General features: G+C 44.0%; 1 protein-coding gene across 1 annotated transcript; it reads left to right on the top strand.

Annotated features, from left to right (window-relative positions):
• Positions 1–2036: 2036 nt before the first annotated feature.
• On the top strand, positions 2037–19640 carry alox12 (arachidonate 12-lipoxygenase). The gene is made up of 15 exons (XM_074698849.1): positions 2037–2234; positions 8730–8876; positions 9641–9842; positions 12168–12249; positions 12428–12550; positions 12673–12779; positions 13295–13467; positions 13554–13697; positions 13778–13981; positions 14139–14225; positions 14385–14554; positions 14775–14896; positions 16837–16937; positions 17139–17309; positions 17386–19640. The coding sequence occupies exons 2-15, from the start codon at positions 8730–8732 to the stop codon at positions 17563–17565; spliced, it is 2013 nt and encodes a 670-aa protein (XP_074554950.1). The 5' UTR covers positions 2037–2234; the 3' UTR covers positions 17566–19640.
• Positions 19641–19988: the final 348 nt, after the last annotated feature.

Here is a 19988-nt window from a genome sequence, read left to right as displayed (position 1 = left end):
GTTTGCGAGATAGTCCACCTAAAACAGATTCTCCTCATAGCATCTGTAAAGAGGAAACGTAGTTGACACATCCCCTCTTCTTCATTTCGCTTCACATAGCTGATTCAAACTGAGGCTGTTTCCCAAAGCCCAGGTACCTTGCTTTGCCTTGCCTTTGAAGGCAGTGCCTCCGAAGCCACTTCCTTCCAATCCAAGGCAAGTGCCCTTCCTCTGCTCAAAAGGAGATGCTAATGGAACAGCCTACAAAGGCACATTTTTAACCATCAGATTCCTGTCACAAATGTAAATGTAATTGGAGTTACATTGTCTCACATAACGTGTTGCACTGTGGACAGTGCTTGGAAAGTTTATACAAACGTGGAAGTAGACCGTTCGCTCAAGCGGCTACAAATATTGTCATGGCTTGCCACTTTTGTACGCTTTTTGCTTTTTTATTGTCACATTACTGACACTGCAGGTGCAGCTTCTCAGTAATTATAGTTACGTGAGTGACACACAAAAGAGTTCAGTGGTGGACATGGTATAAGTTGTTATTTTCAGAGGTGTATTTTGTTACTAACATTTAAATTGGAATTTACTGCGCGCCCCCGCTGGAGCGTCTCACTCTCTCTGGTGCGTCTTTTCCTTCCATTCTTTTCCCTCTTGTAGATTCACGTGTTGCATGTTGGGTATTTATAGCCATGGCAAGGCAACGAAGGATACACCAGTGTATCTCTGGTCAATTAGCCACATGCTAACCAAACGGAGGACATTCGCCTCCAGAGGACATGAACATTGGAACAGCACCTGGGCAGCGACTGATGATGTGGATCCCTGCCCACGCCCACCCCACGCCCACATCAGACCAAGGTAAGGCAAGGTACCTGGGCTTTGGGAAACAGCCTGAAAGTGAAATGGACAGAGAAATGTGGGTAGCTGTGGTACTTCCAGAGCCAGCCTCAAGTGGACTCTTGAAAAACTGTAGATTTTAGCACTTGCTGCTTGGTTTTGAACCACTTTCACAAAATCCACAAAATCACTTTTCATACACCCCAGGCCACAGGAAAATCAGACACAATGTTGTTTCATCAGACAACCAGGATTTTGATAGTTAGGGGGACATCAAGACTATCCCGTGGTGTGTACCGCCCTTATGTTTAACTGACAGTTCCTCCTTACAATATCAGTCTCCAGCATCAGTGTGTGAATGTGGTTTGGATGTGTGACAGAGATCAGTAGTGTAAAGTGCTCAGAAAGAATGGAAAGACGACATCCAAACTGGTTCATTTTAACAGAAACACTGACAGAAACCGTTTATCTGATTTTAGTTTGATATGACTCATGTCCCATCTGTTGACATGAAGAAGGTGGAGCCTATCACCTATACTGCAGCCAGCCAGCAGGGGGAGCTCTGAGAGTTCTTGTTTCACTTGTGGAGGTGGTTTCAGACTGTCAGAGTTGTTTCTGTAGCCCTCAGAGATAATCATGAATTAACAGGAAGTATCTGACCAGACAGCTGCTCTAAATGAAGATCTGTTCTGGTCCTGGGTGCTAGTCTCTAGAGGTCAGGGTGTGTCCAGCTCTGCTATAGTCTGGTTCAGGCCTGAGGCCTCAGGGCCCCTCAGCATCTGAACATCTTCTTATATAACACTCTGCTCAGAGGGAGAAAGAGGGCTGTGAGGAGACATCATGTACTCCCCTCCTTATGTAAGCTGGAGTGAATGAATGAACACACTCCTCCCTCCCTCCCTCCCTCCTCTCTCTGTGTATAAGGTGTGTTTATACACTGAGTGTGTGACCAGGGGCCGAGCAATGGGATGTTAGTTTATAAGAGCAGAGAGGAAAGGTGGAACAATCATCCAGACACAGAGCAGACAGGCTTCCTGTTTTTAATGTTTGTAAAGATCTCAATCTGACTGAAATCAAACTTATTTCCTCTCTGCTCTCTGAAGAGCTTCAGCTGCTCTCCTATCACACTCACACTGACACAATTTCCCTTTAGCAACTCTCTCTGAGTGTGTTCACATACTCCGAGCAACTGTGTGTGTGTGTGTTCATGTATGAGGTGAGGCAACACAAAGGAGGGACTGAGAGAGAAGGAGCAGAGGAAGGGAGGAGGTGTTAAAGATCGACTGTGCAGGGACAGAGGAGCTGCAGGATCCACACAGAGAGAGGAAAGAAGGGAGCTGCAAACAGACAGAGGAAAAGGAGGTCTCTTTCTTTGGAGGAGAAGGAGGACTCTGATTGGACCAGAGGTGAGACTTTTCTTGTTGAACCCTGAAGTTTAAAAATGACTATGAAGTTTAGACTGTGGGAAAGTTTGGCCACGCTTCCTCCAAACTTCGAACTTTAACAACTATAGTCCTAACACCTGTGGATCAATTGATGTAAAAGTCTTAATAAGGACCTTGGCAGGGTTTAAACAGTTTGTTCTGACTGACTGAGCTAAAAGGAGAGAAAGCTGGGTCTGGTTTCTGTATTACTTCTCACACACAGTCACACACACGCACACACACATACACACACAATCTGTACGCAATGGAGCAGCCGTGTTCACATTTCAGCTCGGGGCTGTAAAAACAGGACGAGTCAGAGTCTGAGCTCAGGTGGAGGAGTTCAGATCCACTCAGGATGACTCTGTGCTGGAGGAACGATGGATTACACACAGTTATTTTCTTCACTTATGGAATTTTTTTAATGTTTGTCTCAGGAGTCAGAGCAGGGAGGCTCACAGCCAGGTTAGGAAATTCAGAGATTAAAGCCAGATTATTTCACAGGAAACTAACAATGAGATTAAAGTCTGAGAAATATGACACTAAAGACATTGGTTTTGTAATTTTACAACTTGACTCTCTGACTTCTTTCTCATTATACTGAGACTTATTTCTAGAGATGATTGAGACTTCAGTCAAAAAATCTGTTTTCTTCCCCCCTTGTAGCTGTAATCTTGGATCATATAGGAATAAAAAGTTCCAGATATACAGTTAAAGTCATACTGTACAAGAATAAACTTGTGAATTTTCAGGATTAAAAATGTAAACGTACAAGAACATAAAAAAGGAGCATGCAGAGACGTGATGGATTAGTCCTTATACAGATTAACCAGAACAGCTGCTGACTAACAAATATCCGACATAATTCTGTTTTTATTCACTCTGGGGTATCAAACACGATCACTAACCACTCACAGTAAGAGTTTATTTTTATAGTTTATCTTGAGTGATCAATGCGGTTACCATGGAGGCACAAACTGTTTCTGCACCAGGCGGTAAACGTATTAACTCACTTCTGGTGAAAGACTCTAGTGCGTGGATCCCTTTCAGATAGACATTTTTCCAATGACCACCTCATAATCGTAACAATGGTTAGCGTAGTATTGATACTATTTAATGACGAACTATGACATATTTTTATTTTAAGCTTTGAGAAAATGTTGACTCTTAGGGAGTGGTGTGCACAGAGGTGGGTTATAACCTCCCTTTGTTGCCCAAATGTTAAAAAACATGCACTGAAGTGAAGCCAAAACGCGCGCCACATTGACCGCCCTCTTGGGTGTCACACGTTGTATGTGTCTTTTTTTGCACCAAGGCGTTTTTTGGTCTCCAGGTTTATTTTCTTGGAAACCATAAAGTGACATGTCACGACCACATGCGTTTTGTTCTCATGGCACAAACTAAACTGAGTGAGAGTATTGGGGAAAATAACCTTATTTTGTTGATGTAAGAGATCCCAGTTTGTTGATATGCCTTTCAGTGATATGTCACACTTTACAATGATTTCTAAATGATTCTGTGGACCTCCAAGCTATGGTTTGCAGACCCCACTCTGAGAAACACTGTTGTAGAGTGAGTCTGTAGCTGTTTTCCAAACCACTCACTACATACTCCCATATGTAAATGTAGTATGTAGTAGGTGCTGCCCACTGCCCACCACTTTTGCATGTAGTCTGTTGTACGACTGTTCTGTTGGGTTTGTTTTTTGTTTTCAGTTTTCAGGAAGTGGAGCAACATTTGCAAGATATTTTTGCTTTCATTATTTATTTATTTTTTATTGAAATGCAACATGATTGACAGATACAGTATTTAACATACACAAATCAGCGTTGAAGATACAGGAACAAAACAATAACATATAAGATTAATTAAAGGTAATGAAAATAACAACATTTCAGAGAGGGGCTCTTCAATGGCATCGTATAATTTTTTCATTTTGGTCCTTCTCAGCGTTTTCAATGATTTAAGATTTGTTTTAAATTCGTCTGGAAAAAGATGGAGATGACGGTTTCAGGGTCCTGTTTTTATGAATATAAAAAATGAAAAGGATTCATATTTAATTTTTCAATCTTACACCAAAAGTTATATTGTTTTTAAAAAATACATCTAAAAGGGGTTAACTTTTTATTATTACAGCTGATAAAATAAAGGCCTCTCATAATGTTGTTGTATTGGTGTAATGGTAACTCATTCAATTAGACCAGTGGTTCGCCAACTTTTTTCCGCCAAGTTCCCCCTGACAAGCACAAAGCAGTTTTGGATGGAAAAAAAACAGCACTGTACTCTTAGTGTCTATTGAATATGATATTAAACTTATGAACTTCAACTTGTGTTATTTCTGAACATTGATTAAATAGATGGTAATAAAGGAATTTTGCTTGGTAGCTATTTTTGAGTATACATCTGTGAATCTTGCATACCCCCTGGAGTGCCCTTGCGTACCCCCAGGGGTACACATACCCCCATTTGAGAACCACTGTATTACTCTGTGGTAATTTACCTAAACCTGAGTGCCACAAACAGCCTTAAGACTGTGAACTGTTGGACCTGGTCTGTTGCGTACTGTTTCCCAGATCAGACATCCAGGAATTTTTGGCATGCTGTAGATTTTCAAGTTTTCCCACATTGCTTTCTACAGACTGAATTTCAGCTAAATCAGTAGGTCCATGCAGTAAGCATTTTGAAAAACAGCCCAATGTTTTCTCTGACCGCACAATCCTTCATTCCAGGGGTCAAAGGTCATATCAGCTGTCTGATATGATAGAGTATTTTTTTTTCTGCTCCTCTCAAGTTCTTCTTGTCTCTTATGACTCTAGTTACACTGTAAAAATAAATAAATAAATAAATAAAAAAGGAGGGGCTGTAAAAATAGGGTAAAAATGTAAACAGTTTTTCAGAAGAACCTTTAAATTTTACAGTTTAAAAGCATTGTTATTCACAAACAAATTACATTTTAAACCATTAAAACCAACAGCTATTTTTTGCTGAATGAGCATGACCTAAATACTGCACAGCAAATACTCCAGTATTAAACTTCCAGACGTAGGCCAGTTAAGAGTAAAGTGTTTAATTTTTGACTGAAATGACACTGAAATGAAACAGAGAACTTTTTTAAAAAAAAAAACCATTCCATGTCCACAAAGTCAAGGGACAGACCCAGTCATTGTTGATTTTAATGGTTTAAAATGTAATTTGTTTGTAAATGACAATGGTTTCCAATTGTAAAATTGACAGATACTTCTGTAAAGCTGTTTATATTTTTACTGTTTATTTTTACAGTATTTCTCTGGCAAAAACAAAAGGTTCTTTTTTTACAGTGTAGACACCTCTTCTCTGGATGTGAGCTCAGCTTCACACAGTCTCCCCTTGTGGACCTCTTATCAGCTGTTTACCTTCATGCTCTGTCACTCTAATTTACACATCAGCCTATTCTTGGAATGATATTCAAATTATTTCCAGGAACCATCCTCACACCAAGAGTTTCCACACACACAGGAAGCACCTGATGGGAGAGAGCGAGAGTGTAACTTTCTTCAGCGTGAGGCTGCAGTGTTTACATGTCAGCTGTTTGTTTCTGGAGATGTCCGACCTTTAACTCTCCAGCTCACAGGAAGCAGACTCTGCTGTGTAAGCGCTCACAGCAGAGGCTTTCAGCCTCACCTGTTCCCTTCTGCTCTCTGTAAACATTCTCCAATAGAAGCAGGTGAGCTGAGGTGTGAAACGTGCAGGTAGAGTCAGGTAACTCCAGCTGTGAGTGGGTGGATATGTTGATATGATGTGATCTGTGCGATGAGGCTGCTTCATCCTCATCCTCTGCTCTGCTCCAGCATGTTCCTCTCCACCCATTCATTCAGACTGAAGGTATGACCAATCAGATGCAGACATTCAACAAACCATGAACATCTGCAGCAAATAGATGGAGGAGCTGAAAGAGGAGCTAGTAAAGGAGCTTATAGAGGAGTTCACAGAGGAGCTAACAGAGCAGGGGTGGCCAACCAATCAGAGACCAAGAGCCACACCACAGCTGGTACTACAGCGAGCCAAGTCACACATGGGGTCTTACACACTTCCTCTCACACATAAAAAAAGACATAAAATGAAAATCAACATTTCCAATTTTCAAAGCGAGGTTTGTTGTGTTTTTAAGTGTATTTATATTCATACTGGAGAAGAGAAACTGAAACTTAAGCATCAATCCCAAATGATCCCACTGTTGGTATCCATATAAATATAGTTTAGATTGATCAGCACACCACTACTAATAGCTATATATATATTTTTTATGAATGGATTGAAGAGCCACACACCGAAAGGCAAAGAGCCTCATGTAGCTCATTATCCACAGGTTGGCCACTCCTGTAATAGAGCCTTGTGAAGAGCAGATAGAGGAATCATTTGCTCACAGAGGAGCAAATGATGGTGCTAAAACAAACAGCATGTAGAGGAGCTGATAGAGAAATGGTAAGAAGATTTAATAGAAGAGCTGATAAAGGAGCTGACAGAGGAGTTCATGGAGTAGTTGATAGGGGAGAATTCCAGCAGGTCCCTGGCTTCCTGAAAGGATCCCAGCTGTTCAGGGATGTGTTGGTGAGTGCTTGAATCCAGGTATCAGAGTCCTCAGCCAGGTCCTGATGTGATCTCTGGAGATACGAGCTGATCCTCCTTGATGAGTCTGACATTCTGAGTTAGTATTGGGCCCTAGGCACAGCTTGGATGGGCTGATTTGGTGAGGAATTGGGGTTAGAGAGCAGGCTGATCTGGTTCTTCTTGGCTCTGTCTATGGGAACATATCAGGAACCAAACGGATGTTCACACACAGCTAGGGTGTCACAAACTAGGTACAGTAGCCAGGAAACACTCCACAACATCCTCCAGACTGCCTGAACACATACACCTTTGGCAGCAATTACAGCTCCAGGTCTTTTTGGTTATGATGCCATTAGCTTGGTTCACCTCTCTTTGGACAGTTTGGTCCATTCCTCTTTGCAGCTCCTCTCATGCTCCACCAGGTTGGATGGGGAGCGTCAGATCTCTCCAGAGATGTTTGATCAGATTCAAGTCTAGGCTCTGGCTGGTCTACCCAAGGACCTTCACAGAGTCGTCCTGAAGCCACTACTTTGATATCTTGGCTGTAGTCTTAGGGTCATTGTCCTGCTGAAAGACAAAACCATCACCCCGGTCTGAGGTCTAAAGTGCACTGGATCAGGTTTTCATCCAGGATGTCTCTGTACTTTGCTACATTCATCTTTCCCTCAATCCTGACTGGTCTCCCAGTTCCTGCTGCTGAAAAACATCCCCACAGCATGAAGCTGACACCACCATGCTTCACTGTAGGGATGGTATGGTCCAGGTGATGAGCGGTGCCTGGTTTCCTCCAAACATGACGCCAAATAGTTCAACCTTTGTCTCATCAGAGCAGAGAGTTTTCTTTCTCATGGTCTGAGAGTCCTTCAGGGGTCTTTTGGTAAACTCCAGGAGGGCTGCCACGATCCTTTTACCATGGAGTGGCTTCAGACTGGTCACTCTACCATACAGGCCTGATTGGTGGATTGCTGTAGAGATGGTTGTCCTTCTGGAAGGTTCTCTTCTCTCCACAGAGAACTGCTGAAGCTCTGACAGAGTAACCATCAGGATCTTGGTCACCTCCTTGACTAAGTTCCTTCTCCCCGATCACCCAGTTTAAACAGGTGGTCAGCTCTAAGAAGAATCCTGGTGGATCTGAACTTCTTCCATTTACAGATGATGGAGGTCACTACTTGGCTCATTGGGACCTTCAAGGCAGCAGAAAGTTTTCTGTACCCTCACCCAGATTTGTGGTTTGAGACAATCCAGTCTTGGGGGTATTCAGACAGTTCCTTTGACTTCATGCTTGGTTTGTGCTCTGACATGCTCTGTCACCTGTGGGACCTTATATACACAGGTGTGAGGCTTTTCCATATCCGGTCCAATCAACTGAATTTACCACAGGTGGACTTCAGTTAAACTGTAGGAACACCTCAAGGATGATCAGTGGAAACAGGATGAACCTGGGCTACTTTTACAGATTTTTGTGGCAGAGGCTGTGAATACGTATGTACATGTGATGTCAAAGAATTTAATTTCTGATAAACCTGTAAATATTTTTAAAAAGAGACATTTTTCACGCTGTCATTATGGGGTGTTGAGTGCGAATTTGAATAAAAATGAATTTATTCCATTTTGGATCGAGGCTGTAACACAACGTAAATAAAAATGGAATGCTGTGAATACTTTCTGGATGAACTGTTTGAGTCTAACGAGACCATTTTTACAGCTGCTGTTGTGAGGTAGTGATAAAAACTGCAGTTTCTGAAGTGCCCACTAGAGGCCGACTCTATAGTTAAACTGATGTGCTCGTGTTCTTCAGTCCTTTTGTTTGTACATCGGCTTTGGCAACATGTTTTAAAGTAAAACTACGTGCCAACAAAGCTTATTTTGAATCTGAATTTGTGTCTTCAGATGGAGGTCTACACAGTGACCGTGGCTACAGGAACCTCAGCTTACTCCGGCACCAACAACTACGTCTACGTGACTCTGGTCGGGGAGAGAGGAGAGAGTGAGCGCACCCTGCTGGACAACCCTGGACTGGACTTCTGTAAAGGAGCGGTAAGCACTGCTCTGGACTTGGTATGGTCCTGAGTGTTTGGATAGTGTCAGTGTATGGAGGTCTGAAGAGTCTCCATCAGCAGGACCAGACTCCAGACTCTGAAGTGATGTGAATCAAAAACATGTGTCCAGCACTTCCTCTTCTTCCTCTTTCATCATAAACTGTTGACGTCACCTTTGATCTCCATGCTTCTGTTTCTGCTTTTTGCAGCACGTGTTTTGATTGTCTCTAAATTTGTGCTGTTAATTAGTTTATATCTTCAGTTCTGGACGTGTTTTTGAGTCTGCATCGCTCCACAGTCTGGATCTGGAGATCCTTCAGACTGCAGCTCAGATACTCTTTTGTGACCTCCATACCTCAAACTGACATGTGTCTCAGGGTTCAGAGGGACTCTGTCTGAGCAGGACAGGATCCACCTACCTGAGGCCCTCCCCCTCCTGCCTCCTGCAGCAGAAACTCATTCCTGGTTTATCTGAGGTTTCATGCCGTGTCCCACAGGCTGTGACCACAGGTGAGGAATGTAAACAGGTAGATGTTATCTCTGCCGCTGGTATCGGGTTCCTGCTGTCAGGGTGAGGAGGTGAGGAGGTGTGAGAGCGACAGGTAGATAGATGAGGAGTCAGCAAGTAAAGTGAGGAGATGCTACATGGAGGAATTTCCCCTCAGGTAAAGGGGAGGGGCACCTGTAGCTCCTCCCACCTGAGGCTCTGATGGTGTTTCTGATCTCCCGGCTCATCCCCTTGTCTTCCCATGTCTCCTCCAGGTGGATCAGTACAAGGTGAATAGCCCCGCCCCATTAGGCTCCCTGATACTGGTCAGACTGGAGAAGCAGAGGTACTGGGTGGAGGATAACTGGTTCTGTCGCTACGTCATGGTGGAGCCTCCAGGGGGCGGCAAAGTGTTGACCTTCCCGTGTTACCGCTGGCTGATCGGAGACGTGCAGCTGGAGATCAGAGAGGGAGCAGGTAGGATCAGCAGGAAGATAAAGGTTAGAGGGAAAAACTGATCCAGGGTCAGACTGAGCAGCAGATTGAGTCCAGTTTAGAGGACTCTTTTAATGCTGGATCAGACTCACTGAGATCTCATTTCAAAGCTCTGATAATCTGGATTAAACTATCTTTAATAGTCTCTTCTGGATCAAACAGGACTCTGGATCACCTGACCCTGGTTTGGATTCAGATCACTCTGAACCAGCTGAAACCTTCAGCCTATTTGGGTCCTGAGTTTAGGGTTAATACAGACGTGGAGGTGAAGTGATAATCCAGATAATCTGAAAATTACAAAGAACAGTCTGAAAATGATTCGTGAACTTCCATGCTGTGCTTATGCTGCTGAATCTGCTGAATCTGCTGACTGTCTTTATTCAAAATCTGCATCTCTTGCTCCACTTTTTAGCTTAGCATTCACCAACACACCAGATGATCAGCTCAACTCTACTTCAGTGGGGATCTACCAAAAGCTGCTTCTGGACAAGACAGTTATAGCGCCAACTACAGGCCTGGCATGCTTACTTACATGCTTACTACAGCGTTTTCAGTCCCTCTGTCATTTAAACGGGGCCTAAACTTAAAATCATGTCCTGAACACAGAGAACAGAGAAGTAAAGAGGGAACATCAGGAAAACAGACAGAACACCGAGAGAAACAGAAAACAGAGATGACAGAGGATAAAAAGAACACGGAGAGATCTCACAGATACCATGGAGAACACAGGCGGAGAACAAAGGAAGTACACAGAACTCAGAGAACACAAAAAAAAAAACAAAAACCTGGAGAACACAGAGGACAAACAACACATAGAACAAAAAGAACGAAGAGAAAACAGAGAGAACAAACAAATCAAATAGAACAGAGAACATGGAGAACATGGAGAACACAAAGAAAATACATAGAACATACACAACACACAGAGATTACATAAAACACAAATTGAACACATAGAACCCGGGGAACACATAGAACCCACAGGACACATAGAACCCACAGGACACATAGAACCCACAGGACACATAAAACCCACAGGGCACATAGAACCTACAGGACACATAGAACCCAAATAACACATAAAACCCACAGGACACATAAAACCTGCAGGACACAAAGAACCCAAAGAACACATAGAACCCAAATAACACATAAAACCCACAGGACACATAAAACCTGCAGGACACAAAGAACCCAAAGAACACATAGAACCCAAATAACACATAAAACCCACAGGACACATAAAACACACATTGAACACACAGAGAGCACACATAGAACACACATAGAACACATCAAGCACATAGCACACACAGAGAAAACACATAGAACATGTAGAACACTCATATAACACACAGAGAACACATAACACACAGAGCACTTTTCTGCTGGTATTTTGACCCTGCTTCCACAAACCTCACATTAGCATTCTGTGTCTCAGGTGTGTTCGGCTTGCTTTCAAACACCTAAATTAACCCTCCTTCCTCCCTCTCAGCTGCTTCCTGTCATCTCACCACTCTTTGGTGCTGACCTCAGGCACACCTTGAATTTCAAAATAAAAGCAAATCTCAAAGATGATGGAGTAGACTGAAGATTAGACTTTCTGTTGAGCATGCTGTTGAATGGATGGTTTTTAACCAATGGATGGTCTTTAAGTCTATTTGGACTCAGACTTCACTGTTTCCTCTAAATGAAGAAACTGAGAGACAGATTTAGAGGGGAACATGTTAACATTTGATCTGCTCTCACACTGTGGGTGTTTAAAGAGGGCCTCTAACAGGACAGAGCTTTAAGTTTTATATTAAGGACAGAGTCAGTGGATGTTTTCTGTATCAAAGACATGTTTGTTCACATCCAGCTGCCTGCCAGGAACTCATTTTCCCACCAAGTCTGATTTACATGTTGGGCCGTTACCTACACACAGGTCGGCGTTTACTTCTACATTAGGTGTGACTGAAGTTTGTAGTCTTCATTGGAACCAAAGAGACGAGCTGAGATATGACCTGAAACTCAACTGTCTATCGCAACTTTCTGGAGGTTTTTCAGCCTCACTGACTCTTCAAACTGTTTGAAGGCTCTTCATTGTCTTCATCCTGCCTCCTCTTCCTCTTCAGACCTGTTTCCTCCATGTCTGATTTCATCAGGGTCAGGATCCATACTTCTGGACACTGGGGCTCTTTGCTGATGCTCTCCCAACTGCAGGCTTAGACACCCAGTCTGCAGGAACAAAACAGTCAGAGCCTTTAACACACTTTGTGAGTTTGTTTCAGCTGAGCCCACAGTGACGCTCATCTCTGTCCTCTGCAGCAAAGACTCTGAAGGACGACGTTTCACCTCAGCTGCTGGCTCATAGGAAGACTGAGCTGCAGGAGAGGAAGACCACCTACAGGTCACACACACGCACACACACACACACACACACACACACACACACACACACACACACACACACACACACACACACACACACACACACACACACACACACACACACACGCACACACACACACACACACACTAATGCCTTGTACTAATGTCTTCAGAGTAAATCATGTCGTGTGTTTCAGGTGGGTGACCTGGGCTCCAGGGATCCCCAGGTGTATCGATGCTAAAACTGAAGCAGATTTACCTCAGGACGTCCGCTTTGACAACGAGAAGAGGAGTGACTTTGAGCACTCCTTACAGTATGCGTAGGTGGAACACACACAAGCACACACTCAAACACACACTTTAACCATGCATTGACCCCAGACACAGTGATGACGTGAAGCTGGTAAAAAGGAAGGAGCTCAGGCTGACTCTGTCCCTTCAGGCTGATGGAGCTGTCTCTAAAGAAGCTCGCCATCCGCTTTGGAAAGTCCTGGAGTGACCTGGATGACTTCAAGAGGATCTTCTGGAAGCTGCGCAGTCCCATAGCAGGTAAGAGAAAACAGAGCTCTCACTCTGTGTGAAATCTGGAGAGAACAAAGACCCTGAGAGGAGCTGGAGGTAGATCTTACGTTCCCAATAACGATGAATGGAAGGACAGGTCAATGTTGTCCTCTCTTAGCTCACACCTGAGAACCAGCACGTCGTCCTCACCTCCTTCTCCTCACCTTGTGGGGAAACATCAGGCCTTGCACCAGTTAGCAGCTTCAACAGCTGATCTCATATGTAATCAATGCGGCCATGGTTACAAGTAGGATTTTCAGACAAATACAGGAGCGAAAATAGTAAAAATATCCTGAAGACATAACTAGTTTGGTGTCTATGACCAATAAATGAGCCATACAAAGTAATGATCCACTCCAAATACAAAGATGACGAAAAAGAGATGAAAAAATAACAAGAATGAATGAAGAAGGAAGAGAGAGCTGTCACATCAGTCGGCCACTTGGATGGAGCCAACTTCTCTGAGCTACATGCTAACCCTGCAGAGGTCCCTGCTGTTTCAGAGTACTGCATGGAGCACTGGAAGGAAGACGCCTTCTTTGGGTACCAGTGTATGAACGGTTCAAACCCCAGGATGATCCACAGGTGCAGAAAACTTCCAGAAAACTTCCCAGTCACAGCGGACATGGTTCAGAGCTCCATGGCTGACAGAACACACCTGGACAGAGAGCTGAAGGTGAGGAGACACCTGCTCTAAGCATCTGAACAGGAAGTTATCATATCATTCTCTGTGACATCATCACCTGTCCTCCATCCTCTCAGGCAGGTAACATCTACCTATTGGACTACGCCATCACAGACGGGATTCCAACCAACACCATCCGAGGAAAACCTCAGTACATCGCCGCTCCACTCTGCCTCCTGTACCAACACCCAGACCAGGGACTCATACCCATCGCCATACAGGTACAACACTCACCTGTATCCGTACCGATCCATACCTCACCTGTCCCACCTGTCACAGCTTTGTAACCCCACCCCCCCAGCTGGAGCAGACCCCTGGTTTGAACACACCCATCTTCCTGCCCAGAGACCCGCCCCTGGCCTGGCTGCTGGCTAAGATGTGGGTGCGTCACTCTGAGTTCCAGGTGTTCCAGGTGCTGTCACACCTGCTCAGGACTCACCTAGTCATCGAGGTGTTCTGTGTGGCCACTCTGAGACAGCTGCCTGCTGTTCATCCCATCTACAAGGTAAGCACACACACTGCAGCTCCCTCAGTGTCCACCAGAGGTTGTCAGTGAGTCACGTTTACATCCTGTGAGCGTGAGCGTACCTGTCACAGTGTAGATCCTGAACACTCTGATGTCTGATTCACCTAAACGCAGCATTTCTCTCCTCCTGTTTCAGCTGCTGGCTCCTCACCTGAGGTACACCTTAGAGATAAACTGCAGGGGGCGCACTCAGCTCATCTCTGCTGACGGCATCTTCAAACGGGTCAGAACAGCACTTCACATAAACTCCACCTCCTCCTCACTTTGATCCTGTGTGTGAGTCTCATAACGCTCTGATATGAGTGTGTCTGTGTGTGTGTGTGTGTGTGTGTGTGTGTGTGTGTGTGTGTGTGTGTGTGTGTGTGTGTGTGTGTGTCCTCAGGTGGTGTCCACAGGTGGAGACGGTCTGCTGGTTCTGGCTCAGAGGGAGTACCAGGTGTTGACGTATCGCTCACTTCAGCCTCTTCACGACTTCACCGACAGAGGAGTCACACATCTCCACAAATATCACTACAGAGACCACACACTGCTGCTGTGGGACGCTATACACAGGTACACACACACCCACCCACACACACACACACACACACACACACACACACACACACACACACACTGGAAAAATCTGTTTGATCTCTCTGTCTGTGTATCATAAGTCATGCTTAAGGTAACTGTGATCTGTGTGTGTGTGTGTGTGTGTGTGTGTGTGTGTGTGTGTGTGTGTGTGTGTGTGTGTGTGTGTGTGTGTGTGTGTGTGTGTGTGTTCCCTCAGGTTTGTCTCAGGTGTGGTTGACCTGTACTATCACTCAGATCAGGATGTTCATGGTGACCTGGAGCTTCAGGCCTGGATCAGAGATGTCACCCAGGAAGGATTCACAGAGCTCCCAAAGTTTGGTCAGTTACTAACACACCACCCCACATCCAGACCACACAGGGACAGGTGGAAGGTCAGAGAGCCAGGTAAAGGGAGTATAGCCACGGGGCCAGGTAAAGGTACAGAGCCAGGCTCAGGAACAAAGTTAGGCACCGATACAGATGTGGATTTAGAACTATGCACATGAACAGGTCAAGAAACAGAGCCAGGTTTAGATACAGAGCTAGGTACAGGTATACAGTGGGAAAAATAAGTATTGAACATGTCAACTTTTTTTCTCATCACATTTATTTCAAAAGCTGCAATTCAAAAAAAATGTCTACCAGACATTGGTAATAACTCAAATAATCCACACATGAAAAGAAATCACAACGTTCAGGTCCATAAATAATGATTCTGTGGAATTAAGTACGATAACACAGGAAAAAAAAGTATTGAACACACCATGGAAAGGCTGTATACTTTGACAAGGTGGATACCACCTGAAATCTGTCAGTAATTATTACTTGAACTTCCAATTAGTGCAAATCAACATCAGCTGGGCTAGAGCAAATTGATGGTCCTATAAAAAAGGTTGTTTTTTTTCACCAAGCAGTTAAATACAACACACCTCATGATGGGTAAAGGCAAAGAGCTCTCTGAAGACATTCACAACCTGACTGTTGCTCAGCATCAGCATGGTTACAGACTTATATCAAAGCACCTGAATATTCCAGTCAGCACTGTTGGGGCTATTATTCGCAAGTAGAAGAAGCACCACCTTACCATCAACAGGCCACGCACAGGAGCTCCTTGCAAGATTTCTGACCATGGAGTCAGAAAGATAGTCAGAAGAGTACTCGACAAGCCAAGGACCACCCTGAAAGTGCTCCAGAAAGACTTGGAGGCAGCAGGTACAATTGTTACAGAGAAAACAATAGGTATCCACCGCCATGGCCTCTATGGACTCCATTCCTCAAGAAAAGGCATGTTGAAGCTGGTTTAAAGTTTGCTAAACAGCATCTTGACAAGCCTGAAGAATACTGGGAGAATGTTGTTTTGTCAGATGAGACCAATATTGAACTTTTCAGCTGTCATACTACATACCATGTTTGGAGGAGAAATGGCACTGCACATCACCCAAAAAACACTACACCAACAGTGAAGTTTGGAGGTGGAAGCATCATGGCATGGGGTTGTTTCTCATCTCATGGTGTTGGCAAACTTCATATATTTGACTGAGCAATGAATGGAGCCATGTATGGGGAAATTCTTGATATGAATCTGCTGCCATCCACCAGGATGATGACGATGAGACGTGGCTGGACCTTCCAGCAGGACAACGATCCAAAGCACACGGCAAAGTTGACTCTCAAATGGTTTCAAAAAAAGAAAATCAATCTGTTAGAATGGCCTAGTCGATCACCTGACTTCAATCCAATTGAACATTTGTGGAAAGTACTAAAGAAAAGGGTTCACCAGAGGGCACCAAAGAATATTCCAGATTTAAAGACAATCTGTGCAGAGGAATGGGCCAAAATCACACCTGAGCAGTGTGGGCAATTAAAACATACAAGAAGCGTCTGGAAGCTGTCATTGCAAACAAAGGCTTCTCCACTAAGTATTAGATGAGTCTCAGTTAGCGTGTTCACAACTTTTTTCCTGTGTTATTGCACTTAATTCGACATAATCATTATTTGTGGACCTGAACGTTGTGATTTGTGGATTATTTGAGTTAATACCAATGTCTGGTAGAAATTTTGTTTGAATTGCAGCTTTGGAAATAAATGTAATGAGGAAAAAGTTGACGTGTTCAATACTTATTTTCTCCACTGTAAATGTAGAGAGCCAGGTTCAGGTGTGATGCTCACTTGTGATGCTCAAATGTAGCTTAGAGTGAGTGCTCAGAGAGACTAGGGAAGAGATATGTAAACGCGTGTCCATTTACCATATATGGATATGAAAATGTGTGTGATTTCAGGACTGAGCAGTAAACTGAGCAGCAGGGAGGAGCTCTGCACGCTGCTGTCGGTCATCATCTTCACCAGCACGGCCCAACACGCTGCTACCAACAATGGACAGGTGAACACACACACCTGTATACACCTGTAAAAACCAGTCCATGCTTACACATACCTTCACAACATCATTATTATTTTTTTATTTTTCCATACTAACTCTAACCCTTATTAACTTATTTGTTTTTAATGCATTTTTAATTACTTTGTCTTCTTCTTTTTTTATTTTATTCCTTTTATTTTTCGTGTCGTGTTGTGTTGACAGTTTGACTGGTGCGCCTGGGTCCCTAACACCCCCTGCACCATGAGACACCCCCCACCCACAGATAAGGATGCTGTTACCATGGAGATGATCATGGACACCCTCCCTGACGTGAGCCAGTCCTGTGTGCAGATGGCCATCACCTGGCACCTGGGACGAGCACAGCCAGACGCTGTGAGTGTGCCATCTGTCTGATCCTATCCTAACACATCACTTCCTGTTTGCTCATTACCTCCTCCTCCCCCTGCAGGTCCCTTTGGGTCATTACACCGAGCAGTACTTCACTGAGGGGCAGGCCCAGGATTTGATTGACAAGTTCAGGTCAGAGCTGAAAGAGATTGAGAAACAAATCCTGAGAGAGAACGAAGGAGAGGAGCTGAAGTACCTTTACCTGCTGCCCAGCAACATTGAGAACAGCATCACAATATGAACAGCATCACTTCATTAACAGCATCATCATATGAACAGGATCACCAAATTCTTGCTTGTGTTGTACGTCTCTTTGGAAAAAAGCGTCTGAGAAATGAAACTGTAAAGAAACAGGATTACTTTATCAACAGCATCACCATAAGAACAGGATCGCCATAGGAACAGCATCACTTTATTGACTTGTTTGCTGCCAGTCATTTTCAAAGCATCTTTCAAGACTCGCATAATATTGTTTTCTACGACTATACAAACCAGCCAGGATGAAGATCAACACCTCTAAGTCCGAGGCCATGGTTCTTAGTCGGAAAAGGGTGGGTTGCCCACTTCAGGTCAGAGAGAGAGAGAGTCTTTGCCCGAAGTGTAGGAGCTCAAGTATCTTTGGGTCTAGTTCCCGAGTGAGGGGAGAATGGAGCAAGGGATTGACAGACAGATCTGGGTGGCGTCAGCAGTGATGCGGACACTATACCGGTCTGTTGTGGTGAAGAGAGAGCTGAGCCAAAAGGTAAGGCTCTCAATTTACCGGTCAATATACGTTCCGACCCCCACCTATTCCACGAGCCATTGGTAGTGACCGAAAGAACAAGACCGGGGATACAAGCCGCAGAAATAAGTTTCCTCCGCAGGGTGTCTGGGCTTAGCCTTCGAGATAGGGTTTGTAGCTCGGACATCTGGAAGAGGTTCTGAGTAGAGCCGCTGCTTCTTCGCATCGAAAGGAGCCAGATGAGGTGGTTCAGGCATCTGGTGAGGACGCCTCCCTGGGGAGGTGTTCTGGGCATTTCCAAGTAGGAGGAGACACAGGGGTAGACCCAGGACATGGTGGAGAGATTATATCTCTCGACTGGCCTGGGAACACCTTGGCATCCCCTCAGAGGAGCTGGTGGAAGTGGCCGGGGACAGGAGCCATTGGTCTTCGCTGATGGCACTGCTGCCCCTGCAACCCAGACCCGGATAAGAGGTGGAAAATGGGTGGATGGATGGATGGTTGGACTATCTAAACACCAAAACTCCCTTCTGGACTCTCTTCTTTTATGTTTATCTTCCAGGTTTTGATCCAAAAACAGACAAAATGTACTTTTTTTTTGATTGTGCTCATCTCGGGCGCTCCATCCTTTGATTCTCTCCATGATCTCTGTCATCTTTTCTCGCGATCACACCGCTCTTTCTCTCTGAACTACCGCACACATCCTCAGTTGGAGCGTGAGCTGCCTGAACTTTTCTGACTTGCAGTGTCTCGCTATGTCTCTGTCATTTTGCATCTTCTCCTAATATCAATGCCGTGCTCTCATCCAAAGAGCGCACCACTCTCACCCACAGTAGTTTATGAGCATGTTTTTGATTGACAAGCTCCACTAGACCCCGCCTCTCCCTGCTGAAAAAAATAATTTACTTCTGTAGGCACAAGAAATGGTTGCCATTGAATTGTTGTCTTTAGACATCAATGGCAGTGAACACAAACATTTTAATACTGGCCAGTTGAAAAAAATGTGGATTTACAAATCTTCTCTTCTTCCTGTATTCATTTGATTATCCATGCCCTACAAATTTGTAATGTCCTAGAATTCAGATTCTTTATTTGAGGAACTTAAGCAGATGTGAGATGAAAATGCAATTAATTAGGTTAATTAATTACAAATCTTGTAATTAATTAGATTTTTTTTTTTTTCGCCTGACAGCTGCCTGAACTTTTCTGACCTGCAGCGTCTCGCTTTGTCTCTGTCACTTTGCATCTTTTCCTCACATCCATGCTGAGCTCTCATCCAAAGAGTGCACCGCTCTCACCCACAGTAATTTACGAGCCTGATTTTGATTGACAAGCTCCACTAGACCTTGCCTCCCTCCCCTGAAAAATATAATTTACTTCTATAGACACAGTAAACAGTTGCAATTGAACTCACGTCTATAGATGCCAATAGCAGCGAATGAATGAACAGCATCACCATAGGAACAGGACCATGATATTAGCAGAGAAAGGCTCTGCATACACAAACAGCTGAAACCTTAATGAAGTGTGTTTGAGAGGAAGCTGTGTGTGAGTGTGTGTGTGTGTTCACTCATATAAAGGTCTTAATGTTAACTCAGCTCGGTTTTAACAGAACTCATTGTTTGATACATCACTGAGCAGGATTTTTGTTTTTTAACTCTCATAAAATTATATTTCCTGAACATCATTAAACATGTTTTGGTCTTTACTGAACAAAGTTTGTTTCATCATGTGTCATGCCCCAAACATCTCTAACCCCTAAATATTATAGACATAGAGTAATACAACTCCACTGATCTCTGTTAGTTAGAGTTTATAAAAGACATATGTTAACAAGATAAGAGATATTGCTGAGATATGCTGAGATAAAATACATCATTTACTCAGAGAAATATATAAATCCTTAAAATAGATGAGATTAATTAACAGGATAGAAGACGGAT

Source organism: Halichoeres trimaculatus, unplaced genomic scaffold (assembly GCF_033239565.1).
Source record: "Halichoeres trimaculatus isolate MK-OKI-2021-1 unplaced genomic scaffold, fHalTri1.1 fHalTri1_scaffold_22, whole genome shotgun sequence".
Classification (NCBI taxonomy): Eukaryota; Metazoa; Chordata; class Actinopteri; order Labriformes; family Labridae; genus Halichoeres; species Halichoeres trimaculatus.
Note: the sequence above shows the minus strand (reverse complement) of the source record. Positions and strands in the feature narration are given on the sequence as shown.